Below are 26,891 nucleotides of genomic sequence, written 5' to 3' on the forward strand. Positions count from 1 at the left end.
AATATCATATCTTCAGCATGTTTCTGTTTGATTCAGTGGGTGTTTGCTTTTGAAGCACTCGTTCTCAGTGTCCCGGAACTTTCTTCTCACATTCGTAGCGAGGTTCTTGCTAAAGAGGGGATTGAACCATGTGATATTTCGACGTCTGGCTTTCTTTTCTTGTTGTCGGGTAGTCTGCTCTTGGCTTTGCTGTGCGCTGCCCTCGGCTTGGAACTTAAGTTCGAAGTCGTACCCGCTGTTTTCAAGGGCTTCTTGGTAAACCGGTGCTGCTTCATCGAAGGCCTCCTTGTTCGACGAGATCTCGTTCAGTCTTTTATTAATTGCCAGTGGTATGTTCTTTATAATTGATGGGGGTGGGGGGTGATTGCTCTCAAAGAAACGCACTTGCAACTGCCTGCCCGCATGCTAAAAATATGTTATAAAGTTTGCAGTAACTTGAGGTCTTTTAGCTTTCAGTTGGCTTGTTAGGTCAATTGGTAGAGCACTGCACTAGTATCGCAGAGGTCAGTGGTTCGAATCCCGTACAGGCCTGAATTTTTTTCAGGTCTGATTTTCACTATCGCTTAAATAGTGCTTTACTGCGAATGATCGTGCACATATACGTTTCATAACCGCAGTTCATATATATGTATTTCATATGTTTGTTGACAGAGAAGTCAGTTGTCTAATAGTAAAAGGAAGAGGTTAGCTTTCACACTTTTGGTGAGACGTTCCTGTGGTTTCAAAGAAAAGATTGGTCTTTTGAGTGTCTTCTTTTTGCCCACTCGGATTGCCCGCATTGATCCCGTACATGAAAAAAAATTGAATTAGAGCTACGTTCGTAATTCTTGCGATGGAAAGGCAGAAAGCGGCAGAAGATCAAAACAAAGAAAACAGAAACGACTCGCGTAAGTTCGTTGTGCTACAAACACAACTGACTTTTTTTCCCAACTCTCGAAGTAAAGAAGTCATTCCTAATTCTTAATTAGGCGAAATATTTTTGCAATGTAATAAACCTTTATTGACAAAGCTTCTTCGGTCAAGATAGCTGGATATTAGCCTTGCTCTTTTTTCGCATTTTGTGGACCTCGACTTCGTCTCGGCCATAAAAATGCAAAAAAAAAAGGAACTCGGCCAATATCCAACCATCTTGACCTCACACTTGGTTAAGAACCTATACATATATAAAAAACAGTGCTCGACTTACGGGGCGGTAATAATCAGTAATAGTGAGTTGAAAAGGTTTAAAATCGATTACATTACAGTTATGTTTCGAGATGTTCTCTTTACAAATGTTGAAAACTAGAAGACCTCAAGTTACTGCATACTTAATAAGATATTTTCTAGCATGCAGGCATGCAGTTGCTAACTCGTTTCTTTTGTGCAATGAACATAGGTCCAGTTTCCGTATAATGAAATACTTCTCGGTTAGACAAGGATGACATTTCTTTGAGAGGTTCGTGTATGTGTTGGCATGGGCGATTATTTTCCAGGACAATGTGTATTGCGCGCCGGCGTCCTTCAGGGACCAGATGTGTTTGCTTAGCTCTGTGAAATTCATTTTACGCCTGTCTTTAAGCGAAGCTATGTGATTCCGGTATCTTGTTTTGAACTGATCTCCGGGTATGCCAATGTAGGTTTCTTTGCCCTTGTTGCTGCTCACAGTAGCTTGGTATACAATACTCTGCGCTAGGCAGTTTCCGTCCATCGGACAAACTGACTAACTCTGCAATTGCAGGTCTTTTCAGGTGTTTGCTGTTTGGCAATGAGGTTTGTTTTATTGTGCGCCCTAAATTTTTCCTACAGCCTCGGCAGACACGAATATCATATCTTCAGCATGTTTCTGTTTGATTCAGTGGGTGTTTGCTTTTGAAGCACTCGTTCTCAGTGTCCCGGAACTTTCTTCTCACATTCGTAGCGAGGTTCTTGCTAAAGAGGGGATTGAACCATGTGATATTTCGACGTCTGGCTTTCTTTTCTTGTTGTCGGGTAGTCTGCTCTTGGCTTTGCTGTGCGCTGCCCTCGGCTTGGAACTTAAGTTCGAAGTCGTACCCGCTGTTTTCAAGGGCTTCTTGGTAAACCGGTGCTGCTTCATCGAAGGCCTCCTTGTTCGACGAGATCTCGTTCAGTCTTTTATTAATTGCCAGTGGTATGTTCTTTATAATTGATGGGGGTGGGGGGTGATTGCTCTCAAAGAAACGCACTTGCAACTGCCTGCCCGCATGCTAAAAATATGTTATAAAGTTTGCAGTAACTTGAGGTCTTTTAGCTTTTAGTTTTTAACATCCCAAGAGAGATCATCTCGAAAAAAAACTGTAATGTAATAGATTTTAAACCTTTTCAACTCACTATCATATTGACTGTACAATAATTGACTTTGGGCCCAGAGGGAGGGGATTTTCTTGCTATAAAGAGGCACTCAAAGTGAATCTGATATGGTTGGAACTGTCGATGTGCTATTGAATTATTGTCAGGTTTTTTCAAACCAAAAAGAACCTTCTTGTGACAAAGAAAATAATTACCTCTCTTCTCCCCAGTAAAAAGTGAAATGATGATTTTCGTTCTTTTCAGGATTGCTTGAAGAAGCAGACTTTTTACTCTCTTTTTCTCTATAGGAGGGTTGATTTAATTAAATAAATGTCCCTCCACTATAAGCTTTCGGCCCTCTCGAAATTTTCTGATAAAGGGTTTCCCTGAATTGAAGACGGATTAAAACGCGGTTTTGTTAAACAACGAATAAACTTTGTTTAAATAACCGGCCCTGAGTATTTAACTGGGCTTTGAACCCGCAAATAACGGTTGTTACGGTTACTTTTGACTTATGCATGTATGGTATGTGACAGTGACATTATGATGCTTTTGCAGTAAAAAACGGTGTACCGACTGATGGCGACTTAGAAGAATTGGCCCGAGATATTGATCTTGATTGGAAAGTACTAGGGCGTCAGTTGAGGTTGGCCGAGGTAATGCTAGAGAAGATACATTGGGACGAAAGGTGTAGGCATGAAGAAGGATTCCGCATGTTGATGAAGTGGAAACAAACAATGGGTGCTGATGCGAATTACAGGACTTTGTTTGAGGCTCTGACCCACATACTCATAAAGCGTAAAGACCTGGCTGAAAAGTATTGCAGTGAGTAACCAGAGTTCTACTTTGCACCATTAACGTATGCCTAACAGTTGTTCGCGGGTACTAAGGGAAGGACACACACGTCTTGAATTATGGAACTAGTATTTTCCAAGGCCCCTAGATCAGGGCTGTTGGTTGGCTTTTGTGGAAGTTATCGAAAGCTTTTCTTAAAATTGGCAGAACATTTCAAAGCATACATTTTTAAAGTTATCCACAGTGACGTTTATCCTAACTCTGCCAGCTGCACTATCAACACTAGAAATTAAATCAAGAAATTTGGGGAATCACTATCTGTGAGATTTCTCTGTGGCTGAAACAACAAAAACAAAGAAGGTGATACAGAGAAGTCACGTATATGTGCACGATCCTTCGCAGTAAAGCACTATTTAAGCGATAGTGAAAATCAGACCTGAAAAAAATTCAGGCCTGTACGGGATTCGAACCACTGACCTCTGCGATACTAGTGCAGCGCTCTACCAATTGAGCTAACAAGCCAACTTTTTCAGTTGGCTTGTTAGCTCAATTGGTAGAGCGCTGCACTAGTATCGCAGAGGTCAGTGGTTCGAATCCCGTACAGGCCTGAATTTTTTTCAGGTCTGATTTTCACTATCGCTTTAATAGTGCTTTACTGTGAAGGATCGTGCACATATACGTTTCATAACCGCAGTTCATATATATGTATTTCATATGTTTGTTGACAGAGAAGTCAGTTGTCTAATAGTAAAAGGAAGAGGTTAGCTTTCACACTTTTGGTGAGACGTTTCTGTGGTTTTAAAGAAAAGATTGGTCTTTTGAGTGTCTTCTTTTTGCCCACTCGGATTGCCCGCATTGATCCCGCACATGAAAAAAAATTGAATTAGAGCTACGTTCGTAATTCTTGCGATGGAAAGGCAGAAAGCGGCAGAAGATCAAAACAAAGAAAACAGAAACGACTCGCGTAAGTTCGTTGTGCTACAAACACAACTGACTTTTTTTCCCAACTCTCGAAGTAAAGAAGTCATTCCTAATTCTTAATTAGGCGAAATATTTTTGCAATGTAATAAACCTTTATTGACAAAGCTTCTTCGGTCAAGATAGCTGGATATTAGCCTTGCTCTTTTTTCGCATTTTGTGGACCTCGACTTCGTCTCGGCCATAAAAATGCAAAAAAAAAAGGAACTCGGCCAATATCCAACCATCTTGACCTCACACTTGGTTAAGAACCTATACATATATAAAAAACAGTGCTCGACTTACGGGGCGGTAATAATCAGTAATAGTGAGTTGAAAAGGTTTAAAATCGATTACATTACAGTTATGTTTCGAGATGTTCTCTTTACAAATGTTGAAAACTTGAAGACCTCAAGTTACTGCATACTTAATAAGATATTTTCTAGCATGCAGGCATGCAGTTGCTAACTCGTTTCTTTTGTGCAATGAACATAGGTCCAGTTTCCGTATAATGAAATACTTCTCGGTTAGACAAGGATGACATTTCTTTGAGAGGTTCGTGTATGTGTTGGCATGGGCGATTATTTTCCAGGACAATGTGTATTGCGCGCCGGCGTCCTTCAGGGACCAGATGTGTTTGCTTAGCTCTGTGGAATTCAGTTTACGCTTGTCTTTAAGCGAAGCTATGTGATTCCGGTATCTTGTTTTGAACTGATCTCCGGGTATGCCAATGTAGGTTTCTTTGCCCTTGTTGCTGCTCACAGTAGCTTGGTATACAATACTCTGCGCTAGGCAGTTTCCGTCCATCGGACAAACTGACTAACTCTGCAATTGCAGGTCTTTTCAGGCGTTTGCTGTGTGGCAGTGAGGGTTGTTTTATTGTGCGCCCTAAATTTTTCCTACAGCTTCGGCAGAGACGAATATCATATCTTCAGCATGTTTCTGTTTGATTCAGTGGGTGTTTGCTTTTGAAGCACTCGTTCTCAGTGTCTCGGAACTTTCTTCTCACATTCGTAGCGAGGTTCTTGCTAAAGAGGGGATTGAACCATGTGATATTTCGACGTCTGGCTTTCTTTTCTTGTTGTCGGGTAGTCTGCTCTTGGCTTTGCTGTGCGCTGCCCTCGGCTTGGAACTTAAGTTCGAAGTCGTACCCGCTGTTTTCAAGGGCTTCTTGGTAAACCGGTGCTGCTTCATCGAAGGCCTCCTTGTTCGACGAGATCTCGTTCAGTCTTTTATTAATTGCCAGTGGTATGTTCTTTATAATTGATGGGGGTGGGGGGTGATTGCTCTCAAAGAAACGCACTTGCAACTGCCTGCCCGCATGCTAAAAATATGTTATAAAGTTTGCAGTAACTTGAGGTCTTTTAGCTTTTAGTTTTTAACATCCCAAGAGAGATCATCTCGAAAAAAAACTGTAATGTAATAGATTTTAAACCTTTTCAACTCACTATCATATTGACTGTACAATAATTGACTTTGGGCCCAGAGGGAGGGGATTTTCTTGCTATAAAGAGGCACTCAAAGTGAATCTGATATGGTTGGAACTGACGATGTGCTGTTGAATTATTGTCACATTTTTTCAAACCAAAAAGAACCTTCTTGTGACAAAGAAAATAATTACCTCTCTTCTCCCCAGTAAAAAGTGAAATGATGATTTTCGTTCTTTTCAGGATTGCTTCAAGAAGCAGACTTTTTACTGACTGATGAGGGCTCTATGAGCAGGGTTTTCTATCTCCTAGGCAAAAATAAGTGCAATTAGGACGACCTCGTATTTTGGGCGCTTTCAAAATTTGGAGGACCATAAATTCAGGCAGTCAAATACATTAGAAATTATAAAGCTAAAATGATCTGCAAGAGTTATAGCTAGTTCTTTCTAAAGATGACCTGAATGATATCTAAAAACAACTATCGTGTGAATAAAACAGTGAACGCGTGGTTTAGAATTCGTTAAAAAAAAACAAAAAACAAAAGCAGACTCAGAGATTCTCTATTTAGCAAGAACAAAGGAACTTGGGAAAGTCTGCATGTACAAGAGTAGTTAATATTTATTTTTTATCAACACCATGTGTTGACTAAGTGAGTTCCTGTACAACTTAAGTTACAGGTGAGAAGGAAGACAGACCGTCTTTAACAGAGACAGGTTGTAAAATGTCGTCTTTTGCAGTAGGTAAGTTGAGGTAATTCCTCAGTATTGCATTCCGCATCGAGTACTGCGCACAGAAATGACGTAATCAGGCGAATAAGCACGCGCATTCCAAGAACACGGTATTGTTTTTCAATCAATGGACCTAGTAAAAAGGTACGATGGTCTTAAGCTCTTGAACAAGCACGGTGACTTTTATTTAATTTAGCATAATTTTGGTATACAGACTATCCCCTTGAATCTAAACCAGTGCAGTGTGGGAGATATTTTAATCAGGTTAAATGACTAGACATACAAGTTAAGTAGTTTGCGTTAAATCTGTTTGTTGTGTCAAAAAGAAGAAACCAATCTGATTTGAACCGTGAGGGTGGACGGCTTCTACCATGACATTGTGGTTCTGTGGTTTGCTAGTGTATATTATGCTCAGGCTCTAGCCACAAGTGTTTCTAGCACTTATTGGAAATCGTAAGGTATAGCTTATAAAGTACATTCTTCGGACTATTATGAGGCTGCTAAAGGCAAAACTTGATTTGGAACAGACTCCCATTTGATCATGTGTTTAGACACGCACACCTCTAGTTATCTGAAATCTGAAGGTTCTTGAAGGTTCGCATCCCAACTGTCTCCTACTCAAATTAATTTTTTGACCATAAACTGAACCGGCTAAGACAGATTTATATGATCTCCAAAGCATAAACATTTAGAAAAACAATGATAGTTGAAAAGGAAGTCTCCAAATAACTCATTCAAGGTAAAATTTTCTTTAATTCGTGTGGGAGATTTACTAACCCATACATTTTCGGCTTGCCTTCTCCCTTTGGAGTGTCCTTTCACTCGTTACCAGTTTTCTCTAATGCACCACAAATGGTAGCTGTATCTTTTGTAATGCACTTATGCGGTTTCCACTTGTGCGGTATACAAATTGGTCAGGACGTAGGTATTGATTAACAGACAAAGACATGGTACTGCACCGCGTATTGTTGTAAAACTTATCATTGATTTCTAGTGAACATAAGGTTACCTGGGATACTTATGTTGCTAAACTGAGATAACCACGAACAATAATTATATCTGGAATGTGGCATTTGTTCTGGGGAGAAGAAACCTCTCAGACTTAAGATAATCGAATCATAAGCATGATCGGTATATTGCTTGACACTATAGTTTTGTGGTTTACTGGCGTGTACTTTTGTAGCCCAGTCTCTAACCACGGGTGTTTCAGTGAGCCTGCTATTCTCGTAATAAAATGTGCATATCATTTGTCAGCATCGCATCCAACGGTAGATCGAGAACTTAACAAATAAAGGATTAAAGAAGGGGCTCTCAAACAGCGTCTGCCGCTGTTATTTTCCAAGACACTTTTATCGAAATTTAACGATGACCCAAAATGCAAACGATGTTTTGAAAGGAGTTAACAATTGCTTTCTAAATCAAAAGTTTAACAAAGTTAGTTAAAGATGCAGGCTTGGGTACTGTTCAGGGCTTTATAACACGCAAACAACGGTAATTATGGTTACTTTTGACTAGTGTGTTATGTGCCAGTGACACTCAAGTTGCCTTTGCAGTCAAACGAGGTGTACCAACCAGTGAAGAGTTAAAAGGATTGGCTCAAGGTATTGGTGACTTATGGAAAGTAATAGGGCGTCAGTTGGGGTTTAACGAGAGGAAGTTGCTGGTGATTGATGGAACAAGCGAGTCTGGGATTGATAAAGGATACCTTATGTTGATGCATTGGAAACACAGGAGAGGTGGTCATGCGAATTACAAGACTTTGTTTGATGCTCTGACCCACGCACTCGTACAGCGTAACGACCTGGCTGCCAGTTATTGCAGTGAGTAACAACAATTCTACTTTGCACCATAAACGTATGTCTAACAGTTGTTCGCAAGTACTGAGGGAAGGACATGTTTATCTTGAATTATGGAAGCAGAATTTTCTAAGGCCATTAGATCTGGGCTGTTGGTTGGTTTTTGAGGAAGTTATCGAACGCTTTTCTTTAAATTGGCAGATCATTTCAAAGCATGCATTTTTAAAGTTATCTACCCTGACGTTTACCTTAACTTTGATAGCTGCTCTATCCACGTCAGAAATCAAATATTAAATTTTTGGGAATCAGTATGTGTGAGATTTCTCTTTGGTTGTAACAAGAAAAATGTAAAAAGGGATACAGAGAAGTCAGTTGGCTAATAGTAAAAACCAGGAAGTTAGCTTTCACACTTTTGGTGAGACATCTCTGTGGTTTTACAGAGAAGATAAGTCTACTTTGCATCATAAACGTATGTCTAACAGTTGTTCGCAAGTACTAGGGGAAGGATATGTTGATCTTAAAATATGTCACTAGTATTTTCTAAGGCCATTAGATGAGGGATGTTGGTCGCTTTTTGAGGAAGTTATCGAAAGTTTTTCTTAAAATTGGCAGAACATTTCAAGGCATACATTTTTAAAGGTATCTACACTGACATTTGCTTTTACTTTGTTAGCCGCGCTATCCACACTGGAAATCAAATAAATAGTTTTTGGGAAATCACTATCTGTGAGAATTCTCTGTGATTGAAGCAACAAAAATAAAAAAAGTGATAGAGAGATGTAAGTAAAAGGATGGGTTAGCTTTCACACTTTTGATGAGACGTTTCCGTGAATTCAAAGAAAGGATAGGTCTTTCAAGTGTTTTTTTTATTAGTTATGTTATGAGATAAACGTACGTTTATGTCATAACATAACTAATATACGTTTAAAGGCTGATAGTTTCGAAAGAAACTGTTTGGGGCTGCGTCGGTGGGAGTAACGAAATAATTTGGATATATCAACAAAGTTGAAATGGTAAATTGGCCACCGTAACGATTACAAAAGCTGACGTTTCCAGCGAGATGTCTCTTTTCAGCATGGACAAAGGAGATAGGCAAAGTTTGCATGAACAAGGGTGGTTTAATATATATATATATTTTTTTTATCAACATCGTGTGTTGACTTACGGAGTTTCTGTATCTTATATTACAGTTGAGCCAAAACTCAGACTGACTTCATCAGAAACAGCTGGTAAAAGGTCGTCAGTGGGTATAGGTAAATACATACATACATACATAAACTTTATTGAAGTGTCAATTAATTCTTGTTTGATTGGTTCAGATGGCGGCGCAACCTTTCCATACCGATGGTATAGAGTGTAGTGAATCAAAAGCAGTGTAGTGTGGGAGATATTTTAAACAGATTAAATGTATAGACACACAAGTCTGGTAATTTGCGTGTAATATTTTTGTTGTGTCACGAAGAAGAAACCGATCTAATTGGAAAAAAAAATTAACTGTGAGCGAGGACGGCCTCTACCATGACACTGTGGTTTTGTGGTTTGCTAGTGTGTACTTATGCTCAGTCTTTAGCCACATGTGTATTTTTGTGAGTTTCCGATTCTCTTGATAATATTTCCAGTGGTAGATCCAGAACATGACACACAGAGTGAGAAGAAGGGATCTGAGACAGCATCTTTCCTTTGGTGATTTTTTTAGGCTCCTTCATCGAAGGCCATAATTCAGATTAATTAGTTCTAACTAAGTGCACTCTATGAAGACACAATAAGAACGTTATTCTGGGTCGTAATGAGAAGGCAAAGGCGAGGTAGGCGCACCAGTATCAGCTTATGAAGAGCTAAATTAGTACATACCTTTTTTCTTTTCCAATAGACTCAGCAAATTTCAATTTGTCATTTTTCTGCTTTCCTTTTCTACTATGGATGTCCTATCAACAATAATGAAACAGAAGTCCTGTTGTAATGTGTGCTAATTTATAATTTATTTGACAGGCAAACTTAAGCGAGGTTCCCAAGATAAGCTGGATCCTTTTTCCTTTCCTCAAAAGCGGCTAAGAGGTAATTAACGTCTAGCTTTATCTGTAGCATTTGCACCCTCTTAACAGCAGTTACGTTTAGAATGATTAAATGAAAAACTGAAATTATGTTTTATATTACCGATCATTGAATTACAAGGACAGCATCCTAGTACAAGGGACAAAGGTTGATTTGTAACAGACTCCCATCTGCTCGCCTGCTTTAGAGATGCACACCTCCAGTAATCTGAAATCTGAAGATTCTTAATTTTGTTTCGCATCCGAACCCTTTCTTACTCCATGATCTATGTTTTGACCACAAACTGAAGCGGCTAACGTAGATGTATATGATCCAAAAGATGAACATTTAGAAAAACAATGATAGTTGAACAGGAAATCTCCGAAGAATTTAATGGAGGTAAAATTTTCTTTCATTCATGTTGGAGATTTAATAACCTACACATTTTCTGCGCGCCTATTCCTCTACGACTGCCCTCTTACTTTCAGTGAAACCTCTTGTATGATTTAATTTGTTTTCGAAACTCGCTTGACAACAGAATTTGACAGAATACGGAGAAGCATCTTTAAGTATTTTGAAAGTTCTTCTTGATAGCATGGCTGTTGAGGAAACACTCGTGAAGTGAAACGGAGACGTCTTTTTTTATGTCCTCGCTCTGAGCCGCAATCTGATTGGTGCGAGCAACAGAGCCTTGCGGCGTACCCTGATTGGTGCGAGCACTAATTAAAAATTTAAGACAAAAGGTGCGACATGCCGAGCTTATTCTCATATTCTCGCTCTCTCACTACACTCCTCACACACACTGTTTATTTATTTTTTCATATTGAACATACCGAGAATTCCTTTGACCACTGTAAAAAGTTGGTAATATTAAATAACAAAATATTGCATTAGCTAAGCTCAGCAATATTTCATTTTCTGACCGGCTTAAAGTGCACCTACACCCAAAATTTTTTTTCGCTCGACGAAGTAAGCTTATTTTTTTTGAGTATTTCTGCGCAAAATTTTTTTTATTTGCTCAAATCTTCAATTTTCTATGCCCAGTCAAAATACGGAAAATCGCCCGCCATCTTGCCCCACGACCGAGTTTAAAGAGGAATGGCTCTAGTGGGTAATGTGACGTCAAATCGAGAACACGAAAGTCTGCATTTCACACATTTTCACTTGTTTGGGAAGGTTGTAGTCGATAATTGTCCGAAAATATGCCGACTAAGTGTGTTGTAGAAGGATGTAGCAACGTGCGAAATTTGCAAGAGGGTATCGCGCTTCATACATACTTCATACAACACACCTAGTCGGCATATTTCGGACAATATCGACGACAATCTTCCCAAACAAGTGAAAATGTGTGAGATGCAGACTTTCGTGTTCTCGATTTGACGTCACATTACCCGCTAGAGCCATTCTTCTTTAAACTCGGTCGTGGGGCAAGATGGCGGCCGATTTTCCGTATTTTGACTGGGCATAGAAAATTAAAGATTTGAGCAAATTAAAAAATTTTTGCACAGAAATACTCCAAAAAATAAGCTTACTTCGTTAAGCGAAAAAAAAATTTTGGGTTTAGGTGCACTTTAAACTTCATTGTGCATTGATTTCACTGATGAATTAACTGGCGATAAGATGAACTACATCTGTTCTTAGAGTGTTCATAGTAGCTTTAAGAAATGTATCAATTTTGTTTCGCGACTGACAGCAAATTTATACTCCCGATTTTTTATCTCGTGTTTGACTTTAAGTCTTGTGTCTGTCCACCAATAAGAACGTGGTTGTCGTTTTAAAAAAAATTTTAGCCCACTCACAGATATCTCCATTTAACAGATAGTAGAGAGAATAAGCAAAGTTTGCATGTTTGGAGGCTAGTTGAGGTTTTGATTTTAACATCCTGTACTTACTTGGGAGGTTACCATGTAAATTTAATCGCAAGTAAAGGTAAAAACACACCAACCGCAACAGAGACAGTGCGTAGTGGGTACTCGAGCTTGCTTTCAGAGGAACTCTTCCGTGTGTTGACTGATGATGATAACGGTAAGGTATTCTAAGACATCTACTGTGATGTATCAAATATTGTGGATAAAAGTCATTTATACCGAGTAAAAATACCGAGCGAAAGCAAGGTTACATGGGATACTTATGTTGTCAAACTAATAAAATGACGAACAAGAAATATGTCTAGAATGTAACATTCGTTTTGAGGAGAAGAAACCTCTCAGACTTAAGATAATTGAACTATATGCAGTAACGGTAAATAGCATGACACTGGTTTTTTGGTTTACCAGCGTGTACTTTTATGTGCCTAATCTCCAGCCACGGGTGTTTCAGTGAGCCTGCTATTCTCATATTAGCATGATTCTAGTTCTAGAAAAAACGTCAGGTGACTCATAGAAAAAAACAGGATAGGAAAAATCTACACAGAGGGAGGCTGCCTGAGGTTTTTTAGTACTTGAAGTAAGAGTTTCTTCCAAGGATCTAGCTTTAGGACTAACTATGGGATCGGAAAGGAAAATGGACACTAGCGGCAGTGTAGCCAATAAACCTCTGTTTCAATTCACAAAGACCTACTAGGAGGGGAAGAGAGAGTTTGGTGTAAAAATCGTGGCTCACAATGTTTGTGTGTTAATTCTTAAAAAATGTAGTTCCCAAGGATGAGAAAACAGAGCTACTAACTGAAAAGTACTTAGAGTTCATGGATGATCCTTGGCTGAGTGATAAAGCAATTCAACGATCTATCATCTGCAGGTATAGTTTGTTGAGTCATCAATGGAAATGAGAATTGACACCAAAGCAAACGGAACCTGAGATACCAAAGAGTGCCCTGTCATCTGTGAACAGTAATATTTATGATAATCCTCTGTCGGAAGAACTTGGATTTAGGAAAATAAAATGTATATCAAAACTCCCTCTACGATTGTGCCACATGGAATAACTAAATTGCGCATGGTATCCAAGATTTTGCATTTAGTATTTTCTTTTTTGATTGTGTGGAGGTAATTAGGAACGATCTTAATTTGGATGTGTTCGCTCATTTTGAATATGATCCTTTTTTGAGAGTACCACCTAACTTAGAAGTAAGATTGCGAGAGACTACGAATAGTAACCTCTTTGATTGCTGATCTCATTTTTTAGGGGTGTGGTAACAGAATATGGTAGTAAATGGAACTTAAGGGAAGCAGCTGCCTATGTGACATTTCACGAGGGAGCTGTGCCAAAACCTTTGTTCTTTACTGGTTCAGTATGGCCTCCTACATCTTGCTGTCCACCAATTGGTAGTGATGAGCTTTTGGTTAGCAATGTGGTTGAATTGTCACATGATGGTCCACCAGACATTGAGTTTAGTGGAGGAAGCATAACTGTGTGTTTGATGCACAGTGCGAGTGATTTGAAGGGCTATGAAGTAGTCATCAAGCAATTGATGGATCCAAATGGCGATGAATGGAAGGATTTGGAGACGAGGTACTTAATGGATATGCCAGAAGCAGGTATATAGTTTTGTTCATTACATCCAATTTGAAGTACGTGGCGCAAATTATTTACATTACAGCCTTGTTCGCCCTAAGTCATAACTGTTCCTCCAGCAAATAAGAACGGAACCTTAAAACGTTCAGAATTTAAGGCTAGTTAAAGTAACTAATCAAATAGCAGGAGAATGGAAACTAAAACTAACCCGTTATGTAAAACTTACGGCAAATTTTGGCACCTTTGTTCTCGAATAAAATGTCTGACCTCAATTAATCGCACCTTCTTAATGACAATAATGAGCCCCTAAAGGATGAAGACTTACATTCAACGAAATTTCAAAATTTCATTGTTCATTTTGACCAAATGCTTTCGAATGTTGTTAAACATTACTGGGTCTAGCAAACAGAAAGAAAAACTACTCAACAGCAAATGCAGATCTAAAGCAAATATGTACTTTTAAAAGGTATGCAATGAACTGGCTACTGAACGTCCCGTCATGCAACTTCGGTCTGAAATCATGCTGGTAACCCTATAACGCTGTACGCTTGTTTAATTTAATAATCACGCGTGATTTGAAGCTAAATTGCACCCTCTCTTTCACTTTTCGCTTGTATTAATGTATAGAAACAATACACTGTTTTGTTATACTTTGTGCCCGTTTAGAAAAGATCATGAAATGCCTCTATCTTTAGGAAAGCCAGAGATTTCCGACTGGCCTCAGTTTGTTGAGGCCAGTTGTCTATTTGCACAATGTTCCACGTTTGCTGCCATTTGGCGCCTGAAGACCTTTAGTTTCTCAAGACATACTTCAGTGGCTCATCAACTCACATGTGTAGTACCAGACTTTCCCGACGTACGTGTAGAAGTTCCTCTTACTTCTTTACCAGTTGATCAGGACTTCACTTTTACACTTAAGGTATTTCCTTTAATCTTGTGGACCTTTGATGAAACTGCACTGCAGGGTAGATAGCGTTGGCTATAATCATCATAGAACAAGTGCGAGTGGGATAATTGTTTAATTGAAATTGCCCCAAGGTATAGATAAATATTCCCAAATTTATTTCGCACTAACAAACGGACTGCTGCAATGTACAAAAACACTTTCGGTTTAACTCGTCTTCACGCGCGCGCATGGTAAAATAACTCATAACCCTGGGTGGCTAAGCTAATGAAAACTCTTGAATTACGTTATCCAATGATCCAGTTTTTTATAAATTAATTTAGATTTATTCTTTCATCTTTTCCTCTCATTTAACATGTGCAAAGGCAAGAGATCTGGGGCTCAAATTCAGATTTTCATTTTACTTTTGTCAAAAACAATGACTACGTATTTGTTCTGAGACAAGCAGCTCCCCCTGCATCTCAATTACACCTTAACGCGTGCTTCTGAATGAAAGTTCCTTGTCGTAATTTGTAAGACTACCATCAAATGACAAAAACGATCACTTTTTACTCCACGACTAAACTGAAAATTCGCCATCCTTGGTGATAGAGAAGTGTGTTCTGAAATCATATGTTTTACCAGTGTAAAAGGTAACTAAAATTTATCCTCTACGAAGCTTTCCATAGATTCCAAAGATTAATTCCACTGTTCCAATTTTTTTTCTAATTTGCTGATAATTAGACTTAGACGTCGCCAATTTTGAAAACAAATCAGTGACCTGGCCGCACACGCAAAACTACACAGTGCAGTTTACCAACATGAGCTGATCGAAACAATCGCAAAAACGCATTTGAGTCCAGACTGTCTTTTTATGCAACTCTTGAATGTTTAAACCGGTCGCCAAGAGATCGAGGAAAGAGGAGTACGACTTTCTTAGGTCACAAGCGGCCCGGCTGCTAAGTATGATTCCAAATAGCAGCGTTCGATTCCATGTTTACTTAATAATCGTCGAGGAAAACAAGGACTGTTTTTTTGGAGATACTTCTTTACTAGTCTATTAAGAACAATAATGTACATGTGTGTCATATAATGTCGACATCTATTCTGGCTTTTAACCTAAGGTGCAAGAATTTCCGAGCAGTGAGGTCGAAGAAGGAATATTGGTTGGTCCTGTTCTTCACATTTCAAGCTCTCACAGCATTGAACATTTTGAGCCTGTAACAATCAAGATTCCTCTCACCTTACGTGAAAGTAAGCACGATTTTTCGAAATTTTCAAATGAGGTCGTAAGGTTATTATACCTTGATCCGGAAGAAAAACCCAAGAGCTGGACTGATATCACAGATGAACTTGAAGGACAAGTTTTTCTTAAAGATGGGATAGTAGAATTTAAAGTCAAGCATTTCAGTCGGTGAGTTAGGTAAAACTCTCTTTTACATCTTAAGGGAGAGTTTCACTGTAGTTAAAGTGTAATTTTTTATCCCAAAGTGTACGTGTAGTCACTTAATCCGATGTAGATTGCGACATTTGGACTGAATGTTGCTCTGGATGGTGCATCATAAGCTGAGGCGTAACAAGTCAACCCCTCACCCCAAGCAGAGTCAACTGTCGCAGTATGTGGACGAAATGATTTTCCAAAGTCAAATGGGATTTCCTTCATCTATGCATGACGCAGTGTTTTTTTATGAAAAATGATTTAATGGCTTGCCATATTTCCATTTATGTGCCTTCTCTCACTCTGAGGGTTATTCATAAGTTCGGTGTTGTAATATATTTGTGGTTTCACTCTTTGTTTTGCAGATTCTGGCTAGTCTGTAAGTTAAAGAATTTGGTGTCTCAATTGGAGGATTTTACTCGGCGATCTTTCCCCACACCAATGCCACAACGTGTTCATTTTCTCGCTTGTTTACGTGAGACTTTATGTCATGCCAAATATGAGCTTTTACTGTACTGCTTTCTAAACATCAGAAGAGCCGATGTTGTTCAAGAAATTTCACGTTATGAAACACCTTTTATTGGCGAGGGAAAGTCAAAGGAGCCTTTGTGTAAGGGAGATAAAATTGTGGTTTCCCTGTCAGCCCTTACATTTGAGCATGAATCACAGAAGAATAAAGAGATTGTTCTCGAGTAAGTTATTCATTAAATTTGAAGGAAAAAGATTTAAAACAGTAAGGCAAAGTCAACCTCCAACTGTGGTATGAAAGATGGCAGATGAATTGGGAATGGTTGCGAAGGAGAATTTCTTTTATTAGTCTAGGTAGTTTTTTAACATTTGCCACCATCTATTTAGGAAATTTCCGGTTATATATTGTATTTATCTATTCATTCATTATTTTCAATATAAGAATAAGATACATCTTGGTGGCCTTAAAGAAAGGTTGAAAGCAAAAATTTTTTGGGTTGAATAAGATTTAAGCTGAAGGAGGTTCGTTCAATGTGGCAATGTGTGTACATTCGGTTTCTACCCTTAGGTTTCTTGGAAATGACATAAGTGACAACAGTCACATGGCTTTGATTGTTAACTTGGTCAGAGATAGTGTTCCAGTAGTAAAGTTCCGTACATGCGAGGAGATACCGAAAGTTGTGTGTGAAGTGACATTTTCAAAGCCTCGATCAACATCTGCGGTACAGTTGATGTCATAGTATAGTGCATTTGTTGTTTTTTGATTAACTTAACAAACAAGCCCCCCCCCCCCCCCTCATTCTTTAAAGCAGAAAGAAAAAGACCAGTACTACTTTTGGACCTATTGGTTTTTATTTCTCCTTTTGGTTAAAAACAGAGTCCTGTAGCTCACTGATACTAGACTTTTACCATTTATATTTTTTGGAGTTGATGACAGCCTGTTAACAAGATTTTTTGTCTAGAGATTGAAAGATTTGGCCTGGAGCGCTGCTATGTTTTAATTTTAATTTCTTCAGGCCTTACGTGCCATTACACATGAGGACCGCGGGCTTCGGTACTCTTTTTTTGTTTGTTTTTTTGTTTTTTGTTTTTATTATTTTTGCAGCGGCCATCTTGGCTTTGTTATGTTTTGAGCTCGAAATAAATTATTTTATTTGACGATTTGTTCGTGCTAATTCAACTCTGGTATCGAAAACAATATTAATCTCATTTCGTATGGCTTCTTTTTTTAATCATGATTGGCATTCGCTTTGTTGCAGGTTTCTTCTCCAATGGGCGTCGCCATGGTTGAGGAAAGACCTCATTTTTCTGGTGAGTGAATCTAGAAGTACATGTAAACTCATCTACTGTCGTGTATCGCCTCCTGGTGAGCTCAATTGGTAGAGCGCTGGACTTTTGCGCGGGAGGTCGAGGGTTCAAGCCCCGGCCGGACCAACACTCAGGGTCTTAAAATAACTGAGGGGAATTTGCTACCTTTCTATAGTATCAAGAGATGGATAGATATTCTTGTCTTCTCGAGTAAGGACGAACAAACCGTAGGCTCCGTCTCCTACTGGGTTAGGGGTAGGAGACGTTAATTTCCCACGCACGAGATTACTGTGTGGTGGATGTGCTCCCCTTTGGTGGGATGGGTGGGTTAACTGGGCCCGCAGTAATTGGCGCAAGCTGTTGCGGTGTCCCTGCCTGTCGGCGAATCTGATAAATTAAAATCGCAACCTAAGTCGTTCAGGGTTACATAACCATGTTGAAGAAAGCAAGCGGAGGAAATCAATGAAAGATAAAAACTTTTACGTAGTCAATCAAGGAAAACTTTCCAGTCTTTAAAAACGACTTTCATGTGGATTTACTGCATTAACTTGATGGTAGTGGGCTTGAGCCAAGCTTGAGGTAATGCTAACCTTATTTGTCATCCCTCCTTTTATTTCGCTACACATTACACTCTTCTCTGGTCCTTTACAGTTGGCTCAGTCACTTAGCCGTGGACCAGAACGTATAAAACTCTTCAGTATATCTCAATGCCGTTCATACAATAATAGTATGCATGCAAAACGTTCAGCATGATCATTGGCTGAGAACGCGTCAGTTAATCCCAAACAGTGAAATTGAGTGCAAAATTGAATTGATTGACCAGCAAGTCGCGAAAGCACAACAAAGCAAAATGGCGGAAAGGTGAGGAAAGTTACAATGTTTTTAAAACAGAGTTTGAGGGAGACTGCTTTGTTGGCTGAAAGTCTGGCGGTCTTGAGCTTCCAAAAGTGGCTATGAAAGTATAAACCGGGGGCCTGAATAAAATTCTCGAGGAGATTTTACGCAGTAGTTCGTACGAAAGACTGTAATGTAATGGTAACTGTTGTCTACCGATACCTAACAGGGACAGAATACAAACGCTCCATTACTGTGATAGAGAGTTTAAGAGCGACTTTTTTTCATAATTGCGTGAGAGGTGGCTAATCGACCGAAAAATGACTATCCTCTTATATCAGTCAGATATGCCTTATAGTGATCATAGAAACTTGGTAGGGTTTTTTTTCCCAGACTTGCTTTTTTATCCTAGAAAATTCACGAAACTGAAACGAGTGTAGGTAGCCATAAAATGGCGGAAATCAGTGCCCCGAGCAGAGGCAAATGAAATTTGCTGATGAAAAGCACAAAAGAAAGCAAGCTCTTATCAACTTGATAAATTTGTATTGGGGGGATCGCATGGTTCAAGTCTAAAACGAGACCATTTCATTTAATTTCGAGCTCCTGAAACGCCTTTGAAAATCAGCAATATTTCAAAATCCAAATATCGCATTTTGTACCTGTAATTTCTGAGGCTTGCTTCACCGCAATGACCGGAAATCGCTGTGATGGACCTCAGCAGGATCACAGTTGCTCTGGCTTTTAACATTTATGCCATTTGGAACATATTTTTCAAGTTTCATCTGTCATTCATGTTGTCTTCTGTTTTGTTTTTGAACACGAAACTATATATACTGTACGAGTGTTAGCTGTGTTTGAGTTTTATAACCATATGTAAGTTTAGAAACCGAGCGTGAAACCTTTAGAGCTCGGACTGTCTATTTCGTTTTCTCTTTGAGGATTTTCGTCTCTGCACACGTGATTGTAATGCCATTTGCGGCGCTTGGCATGTTCACAAACCTTTGTCTGGTTCTTCTGTGGCCAGTCCGTGTCATAGACAGTTTTGTCTTTACTGTTTCCTTCGATATGATTGGTGTAAACAAAACCAAAACAAACTGATGCGGAGAGAGAGAATTGGACGATACTTTTTCTTGCTAGTTTTTTTCGTGCCGGTCATGTTGTAATGCGAAGGTGTATCGATAGGATTTTGAGTTATAAAGTTTTTATGCTAGCGCTAAAAATTATATGAAATCTAAGATAGAAACTATGAGGCATTGCTGAGCTCAGCAAAGCATACATGCTACTAGTTTCCATTAAGCCAGCCGTAAACAGTTGTTATTAGATCATAACTGTAATTAGTGCTAAACTGTAACCGTCACCTGTCATGACCTTTTGTGTAGTTGTTATCCACCAGAGCTTTTTGAAAGTGATTAATCTTGTAAAAAGCGAAATGCCTTCCTAGCCAATCGTTGTAGAAGATAACGTTATCCTTTAGATAAGTCATGGCATTTCCTCATCCTCTTAAGTTAGGCTTAAATAGAACTTTTCGGTAAAGCTTTCTTTGGTCAAACTCAGTCTGTTGAAGCCAGCTCAGGCCAGATTAGGGCCACGTCAGTTCAGTAGTGCTTGCAGAATAAATCTACGTTGGAGCCAACCTTGTTGTTGTTGTTAGTCATGGTCTCAAGCCGGGATAATCGACAACCGTAAAAGATCCCGGCCTTCCCGCAGCCAGCGAGTGCCCCCAAGAAAGCCTTTTCCCAGAGGAAGTTTATAGAGTTGTTCCCGACCGCCCGTTTATTTGTGAAGGCAAAACCCAGTTTTCACAAAGGTGACGGCAGAACAGAATTCAAAGTTTCAAAGAGACATTGCTGACTTTTTTATTTCTGTATTACTGTATTTCAAATTTAATTTTCCACAGACATGTTTTCTCTATTCACGCACCTCGCTATGTCAGTGTTGCACGTACACGTATTTTGCTCGTGGTGTTTAGCTATAAAATTCTATCATTTTCCGGTGAGATGTCTAAAAGACACCTAGAAAGTAGCGACCTATGAAATAACATATTAACTTCAGTCTCGTATGCAATTTCCACGTGAATGTTAAAAGAAATGTCTCAAACTGGAAGAAATTCTGCAAGAATTTCAGAGCTCACGCTTCGACCAGCTTTAGCCGCCAGTTGTTTGTTTGCTTGATTTGAAAGGCGCCCTCCAGCTTTTTTTTTTTACCACAAGGAGTCTTGTTCACGATGAGTTGTCCACAAAAGAAGATCCTTTGAGGTCGGACTATTTTTTTTGTTGATCTGAGTTTTCCTAAACTCGATCAAACATTCTTTTGCTTGTTAAAAAGACCCATTTGGGATTAATTTGGGAGTCCTAGTCGATATTTTTTTAAATTGAACCGAAAGCTTATTTTTAGATAAGCTTTTGTCAGACTGCCTTGCTTTGTCGCAAAGTCAAGGAGATATTATCGTCCAAGAGCTGGGACGGAAAAGGAATTAAAGTACCTTCGATGGCTGGCATAACCCATGACACCAAAACGACAAAATCAGGATCGGATCATGAACCGTATCATGGAGCGGATCGCGGACCGGATCACGGATCGGATCACGGATCAGAGAGAAAAAGGATCAGGATGTTTTGCCGCATGAACTCTTACGGGAGTCATCTTTTACGAGGAGTCATCGCCGCAAAATTCCTGTTTAAATTTCTGTTGTGTAGGACCTGTGAAGGTTACAAATTCTTCGCCTAGATGGAGGGGTGTAAGCTTTTAGCTGAGTGACCCACTTACCAGCTATTCAAACCCACCACTGGCTTTAAATTTTGGGCAAACACTATCAGTCTGGCTTTAACACCAAGAGCAGTTCCTTTAGACGGTAGAGAAACACTTTCCAGCGTCAGAGCCCAGCATTCTGCAACGCTTTTTTTACGCGCGCGATGTCACAGAGGAAGCTTGTGTGGACGCAAGACAAAAAAAGGTATGAGTCAATGTCTCTTTGACCTGAAAGGTACGAGGTTTTTTGTCTTTAGAGGTCTTGCAGAGGCAGAAGAGGAACAGGCAGCTGAAGAAGAAGTGTAATTTGCCTGCTGTTATTGCACTGTGGACGACGATGGACGGGCCTGTCTTGCGCTGAAACAGAGAGACGCAGCTCGCAGGGAGATCGTCGCTTTCTCATCGAACGGCAGCAGTTTTTTTGACGCGGGAAAGATTGCATTGATATTCATAAATGATAATGTTCAACTGAGTCTTTCATAGGTTCTGCTCACTGTTCAACTGGGTCTTTCATAGGTTCTGCTCAGTTCTTTGATATGAGTACATTGAATTTAAATTGACAATTTGCACTTAATGTAACTGACTGCTGCTTTATGAAAAAAAATGCATTTTAATGTTAAGATTTACTAAAACTTAGTTTAAATAATAAATTTCATGATAAACATGTACAGGTATATACATCTCTTGGTATATTTTGTTTAACATATCTTTTATTGAACCAGTTTTAAGCCTCTATTTAAAGGACTCCTTGTCTTAAAACCTTCACATTCAAGGTATTGAGAATTTCTTGGAATTATTTGGATTTCAGGGTTATTTAATTTGCGTCAAATTCAATTCCCAGAAATTCCCAAGAACTCCACCCTTCTTAGCTTTAAGGTAGTTTGTACATAGCTGAGAGTTGTGGAAAATGTGGCCACACGTTTAGAATTTCAAAAAAATTCTCAAGAGAACTTTTAATTTCTCTGAGTGACTTTTTCTGGCAATGTAACAATGTCCTTCTAGTATTTGCTGGTGAAAAAGATGAAAGAGAAATTGAGAGATATTTTAATGATCTCCTGACAAATTGTAGTCCTATTATAGTTATATATGATGATGGCCAACAGTATAGTGTGGAATGACTGAACAAAAACTTCTACAGTTAAAATTATTGAAACATTATATTATAAAGTTCATTATAGCAGATTATGGACAATATTTACAGTGTAAATGCATAAATTCACTGTTGCTGAATTATGTGACATATAAGAGTAATTTTACATAGGTACCTGTATAAATTGAGGTGCATGAATTTTGAATGTGCTGATTAATGTTAGATTTTGGTGTTCTGTACATTTTGCATGTGCCTAAATAATATGAAGTTTATAATTATATTTAGGATTTCATAATGTCAGATATCTAATTGATAGCTGGTACGTACATTATATATATATCACATATGCAACTGAATGTTTGCATATGTTACATATGTGTTATAATATATTGATAGAATCACATATATGTGACATATATGTATGCATACAACTGCATATTTGCATATATGTTACATATGTGTTAAATTACCTTGTTAGATATTACACATATGTAAAATGTATGTACAGTTGCTCCAAAATCTATACATATATGTCACATATATGTACAGTAATTTGACATATATATGTTACAGATACAAATGTCACATATATACAACATATATGTAGTTTTGGTAAGGGTAGTCAAACTCTGAATATCCTTTGCTATTTACCTGCAAGCAACTCAGGGAAAAAATGGCATCCTGGTTTTCATCTTTGACAAGCGAAGAAATCACTCAAATCAATTTTTGGTGGTGTATATTATCTCACTGTTTTAGTATATACTAAAACAACTATTCACCTAAGTGTCCGTGGTTAGCTGTGCATATTTACCTCGCTGCTTCACGGCTCGGTACATATCCACCACTAACCACTTCCACTTTGGTGAATATTTGTTAATTATTCATATTATTTTCATCATGTTCAGTGGGTAAACATCGGGTGAACACAGCTGTAACCAGATGAGAAAAAAGGCTATGGAAAACACTATGACCATAATATATACATGTATATAAAATTAACACACTTTTTTACTGTATACATCAGCAGGGATAATTTGTAGATTAATTTGATTCGGAGAGAGGCTGCAGGTGACCTTGTGGTAATAGAGACTAGTATCTTGTTAGCACGATAACAAGACAATTTACATTTGAAAAGCAGCAACGTTTGTATAATATCAAGGTCACCCCCAGCCTTACTCCTGTTCAAAGGCTTGACAACCAAGCATGCAACTGTAAAATGGACTATTGAAACTCGTAATAATTTTTCCAAAAGTCAGAGGTCTAAGAGTCCATGAACAAGTTCTGTATATGTTAGTCCAAAGAGTCTGTTCTAGAATAGCTTGATTTTTTTATTCCATTTAAATTTCCACAATGTTTGACTCTAAAAAATATTCTTACTAATTTTCTGAGTTACTATCATGTTTATTGTGACTCTCAGGTTATGACCAGGAGCATACTGACTTTTATGCAAGTCAGCAGCCATCTACAAGTGCATCTGGCAGACCACAGAGTAAGAATTATTTGCTTTATTATTTACAGAGTTACAGGGGGAGCCTAAACTCCTTTACAAAGCATTATGATTTTTTCCTATCCTCGAGAATTGGGCCCTTGTGAGATAACTTCAACACATAAAACAACTCATTTAAATACACACAAAATATCCTTATTCTTCAATTAGCTTACAAAAAATATCATTACAAAATATATATATATATACGTAAAAAACCTTATCCTTGAATCGGAGAGTGCTCTACAATCATGGAGCTTTGTAAACAATTATTTAGGAAAATAAAAATGAAAACTTCACACTAAGACTTCGCACTACAGATCTGTTTCGAAAGGGTTAAAAGTCCTTTATATAATTATATATATATATATATACTAATTGTGAATTGTAGCCAGCACTGTTAAAAAGGGCTCAATACACATTTGTGTAGAGCGGTATATAACATTAAGTGACTAGAAGGATACACACATGATTTTCTGCAACTCTGAGTTTCAAGTGTTAAGCACTCATCAGGCAGATTTAAATCTGCCTGATGAGTGCTTAACGCAGGAAACTCAGAGTTGCAGCAAATCATTTGTGTTTCCTTCTAGTCTATATACATATAAATATACAACCATATACATTTGTATATAGTTGTAGAGTATTGCACTAAAAAGCAATGTGGTGTAAATGTAGAGGGTTAATAATCAGCTCTTGACGACACTTAAATTTGCGACAACAGGACAAAAGGATAGACATACACAGTCCAGTACATTCCAATGTGCCTCCAATCCTCTCTTGAGTCATGACCTGTTTAGATACGTTAGGGTGATTCAAATATTCACAACTGTTCTTAATTGTTTTTGTCATTACCATTAAGTGTGTGCCCAAAACAGATCACGACTCACTAGAACATTAGAGGCACGTTGGAATGTACTGGACTGTTCAAAACTATTTACAATAGTCCACGAATATTTTAAAAGATCGAGAAAACCTTTTCCACATTAGAACAATATTTCTTCAACAATTTTTTTGTTCAGTCAATAGCTTTGTAGAAAAAAGCCTTAAAACTAATTGATAGAAATGAAGAAGTATTTTTCATAGTTCTTAGGTGGCTTTTAGTTCTTTAAGTTTATTGAGCAGCTGTCAAAAACTGACTGTTGTAAAATTAAATCAATTACCAGCCAGACCATATCTTTTAAAAAGTATTTAGTTGTAATGATACAAATAGATATTATGTTCGAAAAGTGTAAGAGGTTTATAAAGAGTGTTGTCCTTTGCTCTCTCAGTAAAACAATCCCTTTTTTTCAGTCACCCAGAGCAGACAGGAGGATTTTACTCTCTGTCACGCAACTCCGCTCCTTATCAGTGTATCTCCTTAATCTATAACTGTTGTAACTAATTTAGAGGGTGGTGACAGTCTGTCTTTCCTGCCTAGTACCAAGTATTTAATGAAAAATGTCACCTGACTTTGTTTTAACTCTAATTTTAATAGTTGTGGTAAAAACTGAATTTAATAATTGTCTTACAACTGTGATGTGTATGCAAAATGCTAGCACTGTGAGAACTTTGTAACTCGACAACTTTGGAGTTATGCAATGACATAGAATGTATCAGGGTATATCATACTTGTGGTGCTTATGGTGGTCTATGAATGTCTTCACTTTTGCCATTATGAATTTCAGCTTCCTCAAGGGTTTGGTCAATTTAACAAGTCATACAGTGAAATATTTTTCTTGCTAGAAATAGTCTTGTTGGCTCCTTTTATTTGTTCTTATCTTTGATGCATTTGAAGTGCATTGTTTTATTGTTATTTGCTTGTAGTGAACTTCAAAGTTGGTGTTCCAGATGATCGTGAGTTACTTGAACTGTCAAGTCATATACAGGAACCAGCAGTGTGGATACGAGTAGGCATCCTTCTGGGGCTTACCATGGAACAAATCAGTGACATTGAGAACAATGCAAGTGATAAGGCCTTGCAGATGTTGAAAGATTGGATGAGTTCTACCGAGTCCCAGAGTCATTATCAAGACTTATATAATGCTTTATGCGATAGTGGGGTACGACAGAACAATTTCGCAAAAACATTTTGCTTGATTAGAAACAGTTAGGATTTTTCAAAGTGTAAAATATACAAATTAGTCACTTGTATTGTGTAAATTTTCTTAGAATATCACTTTGATGGTCTGATTTGAAATTTTTACGTATCAAACTCCTGTTATCATTCAAATACTTTAACACCTAAATTTCTAATTTGACTAGAAAGAATTATAATTAGTATAAATTGTTAGTACTTGTACTTAGATGCTTTGTTGTGTAGTATTGCTGAGTATTTTTACGAGTTGCACTGTATTTTGACGAGCCCGTAGGGCAAGTCAAAATACAAACAACGAGTGAAAATACTCAGCGATACTACACAACAAAACTGTTAATAAGAAATATATCATCCAACACGCCAAATAGGTGTTTCAGTGCGGGCGAATTTCATTGATATTTCTGGAGTATAAACATCACAGGATATTTGTACATATCTTGTGCATTATTTGTACTATACAAAGCACATTTGGATAATAAAATACCGGTATGTTATTTTAAGCAAGGTTTCCCAAACCAGTGATGTGACATAATTTCTCCATTAATTGTTTCTCTCAGTAGTCTTGTAGCACTTTGGACAAAACTTAACTTGATGAAATTGAAATGGCAAGAGTAAGAGCTTCTCTTTTTTTCCATTCCCACTCATAACTCTGCCACCTTTTGTGTAGTGAAAATTCATTGTTGCAAAGGAAAGTAGAATGATAAACTATTCAAAACACCAAATCTGCTTTTCATGATGGTCTTTTTTTCACTAAGAATTTTATTTCACAAGTGACAAGTCTAACTTGATGATGAAAATATTTTTGATAGATGAAGATTTAATGCCCCGCGGAACGACTCTCCATCCTTGCAACTTGTAGTTACACCTCTCCTCTTGGTCTGTTGCTCATCTTGATGGGATTCCCTTGGTGATTAGTAAAACGTTTGTAATACAGCTTATAAATAGTCTGCTTTATCTTTACGTAGTTTAAACTGTGAAATAATATCTTCATACATAATTTTTATCCCCAACTAGTGATGATGTAAGGACCATTATTTTCTTTGTTTACTCTTAATGAACTTAGTGCAGTTTTGTTATTCTATTGCTTTG

General features: G+C 38.1%; 1 protein-coding gene across 7 annotated transcripts in view; it reads left to right on the forward strand.

Annotated features, from left to right (window-relative positions):
- LOC111346125 (uncharacterized) overlaps positions 1-26,891 on the forward strand; it is a 43,400-nt gene that overhangs the window by 16,462 nt on the left and 47 nt on the right. For 2 of the 7 annotated variants that reach the window (XM_088733924.1, XM_088733922.1), the window contains exons 4-17: positions 2,845-3,111; positions 6,137-6,205; positions 7,747-8,013; positions 9,180-9,242; positions 9,979-10,044; positions 12,654-12,756; positions 13,144-13,496; positions 14,169-14,392; positions 15,481-15,770; positions 16,160-16,486; positions 16,831-16,984; positions 17,522-17,573; positions 23,660-23,731; positions 25,532-26,891. The exon at positions 25,532-26,891 is cut by the window's right edge and continues 47 nt beyond it. In XM_088733924.1, coding sequence (XP_088590050.1) covers positions 2,845-3,111; positions 6,137-6,205; positions 7,747-8,013; positions 9,180-9,242; positions 9,979-10,044; positions 12,654-12,756; positions 13,144-13,496; positions 14,169-14,392; positions 15,481-15,770; positions 16,160-16,486; positions 16,831-16,984; positions 17,522-17,573; positions 23,660-23,731; positions 25,532-25,818 — 2,594 coding nt within the window. In that variant the 3' untranslated portion in view covers positions 25,819-26,891. Of the gene's footprint in view, positions 1-771; positions 888-2,844; positions 3,112-6,136; positions 6,206-7,746; positions 8,014-9,179; positions 9,243-9,978; positions 10,045-12,653; positions 12,757-13,143; positions 13,497-14,168; positions 14,393-15,480; positions 15,771-16,159; positions 16,487-16,830; positions 16,985-17,521; positions 17,574-18,221; positions 18,432-23,659; positions 23,732-25,531 lie in introns of those variants that run through there. The other 5 variants (XR_015991902.1, XM_088733928.1, XR_015991903.1 and 2 more) reach the window with 5 other exon arrangements.

The sequence above is a fragment of the Stylophora pistillata genome, chromosome 1 (assembly GCF_964205215.1).
Source record: "Stylophora pistillata chromosome 1, jaStyPist1.2, whole genome shotgun sequence".
NCBI classification, from domain to species: domain Eukaryota; kingdom Metazoa; phylum Cnidaria; class Anthozoa; order Scleractinia; family Pocilloporidae; genus Stylophora; species Stylophora pistillata.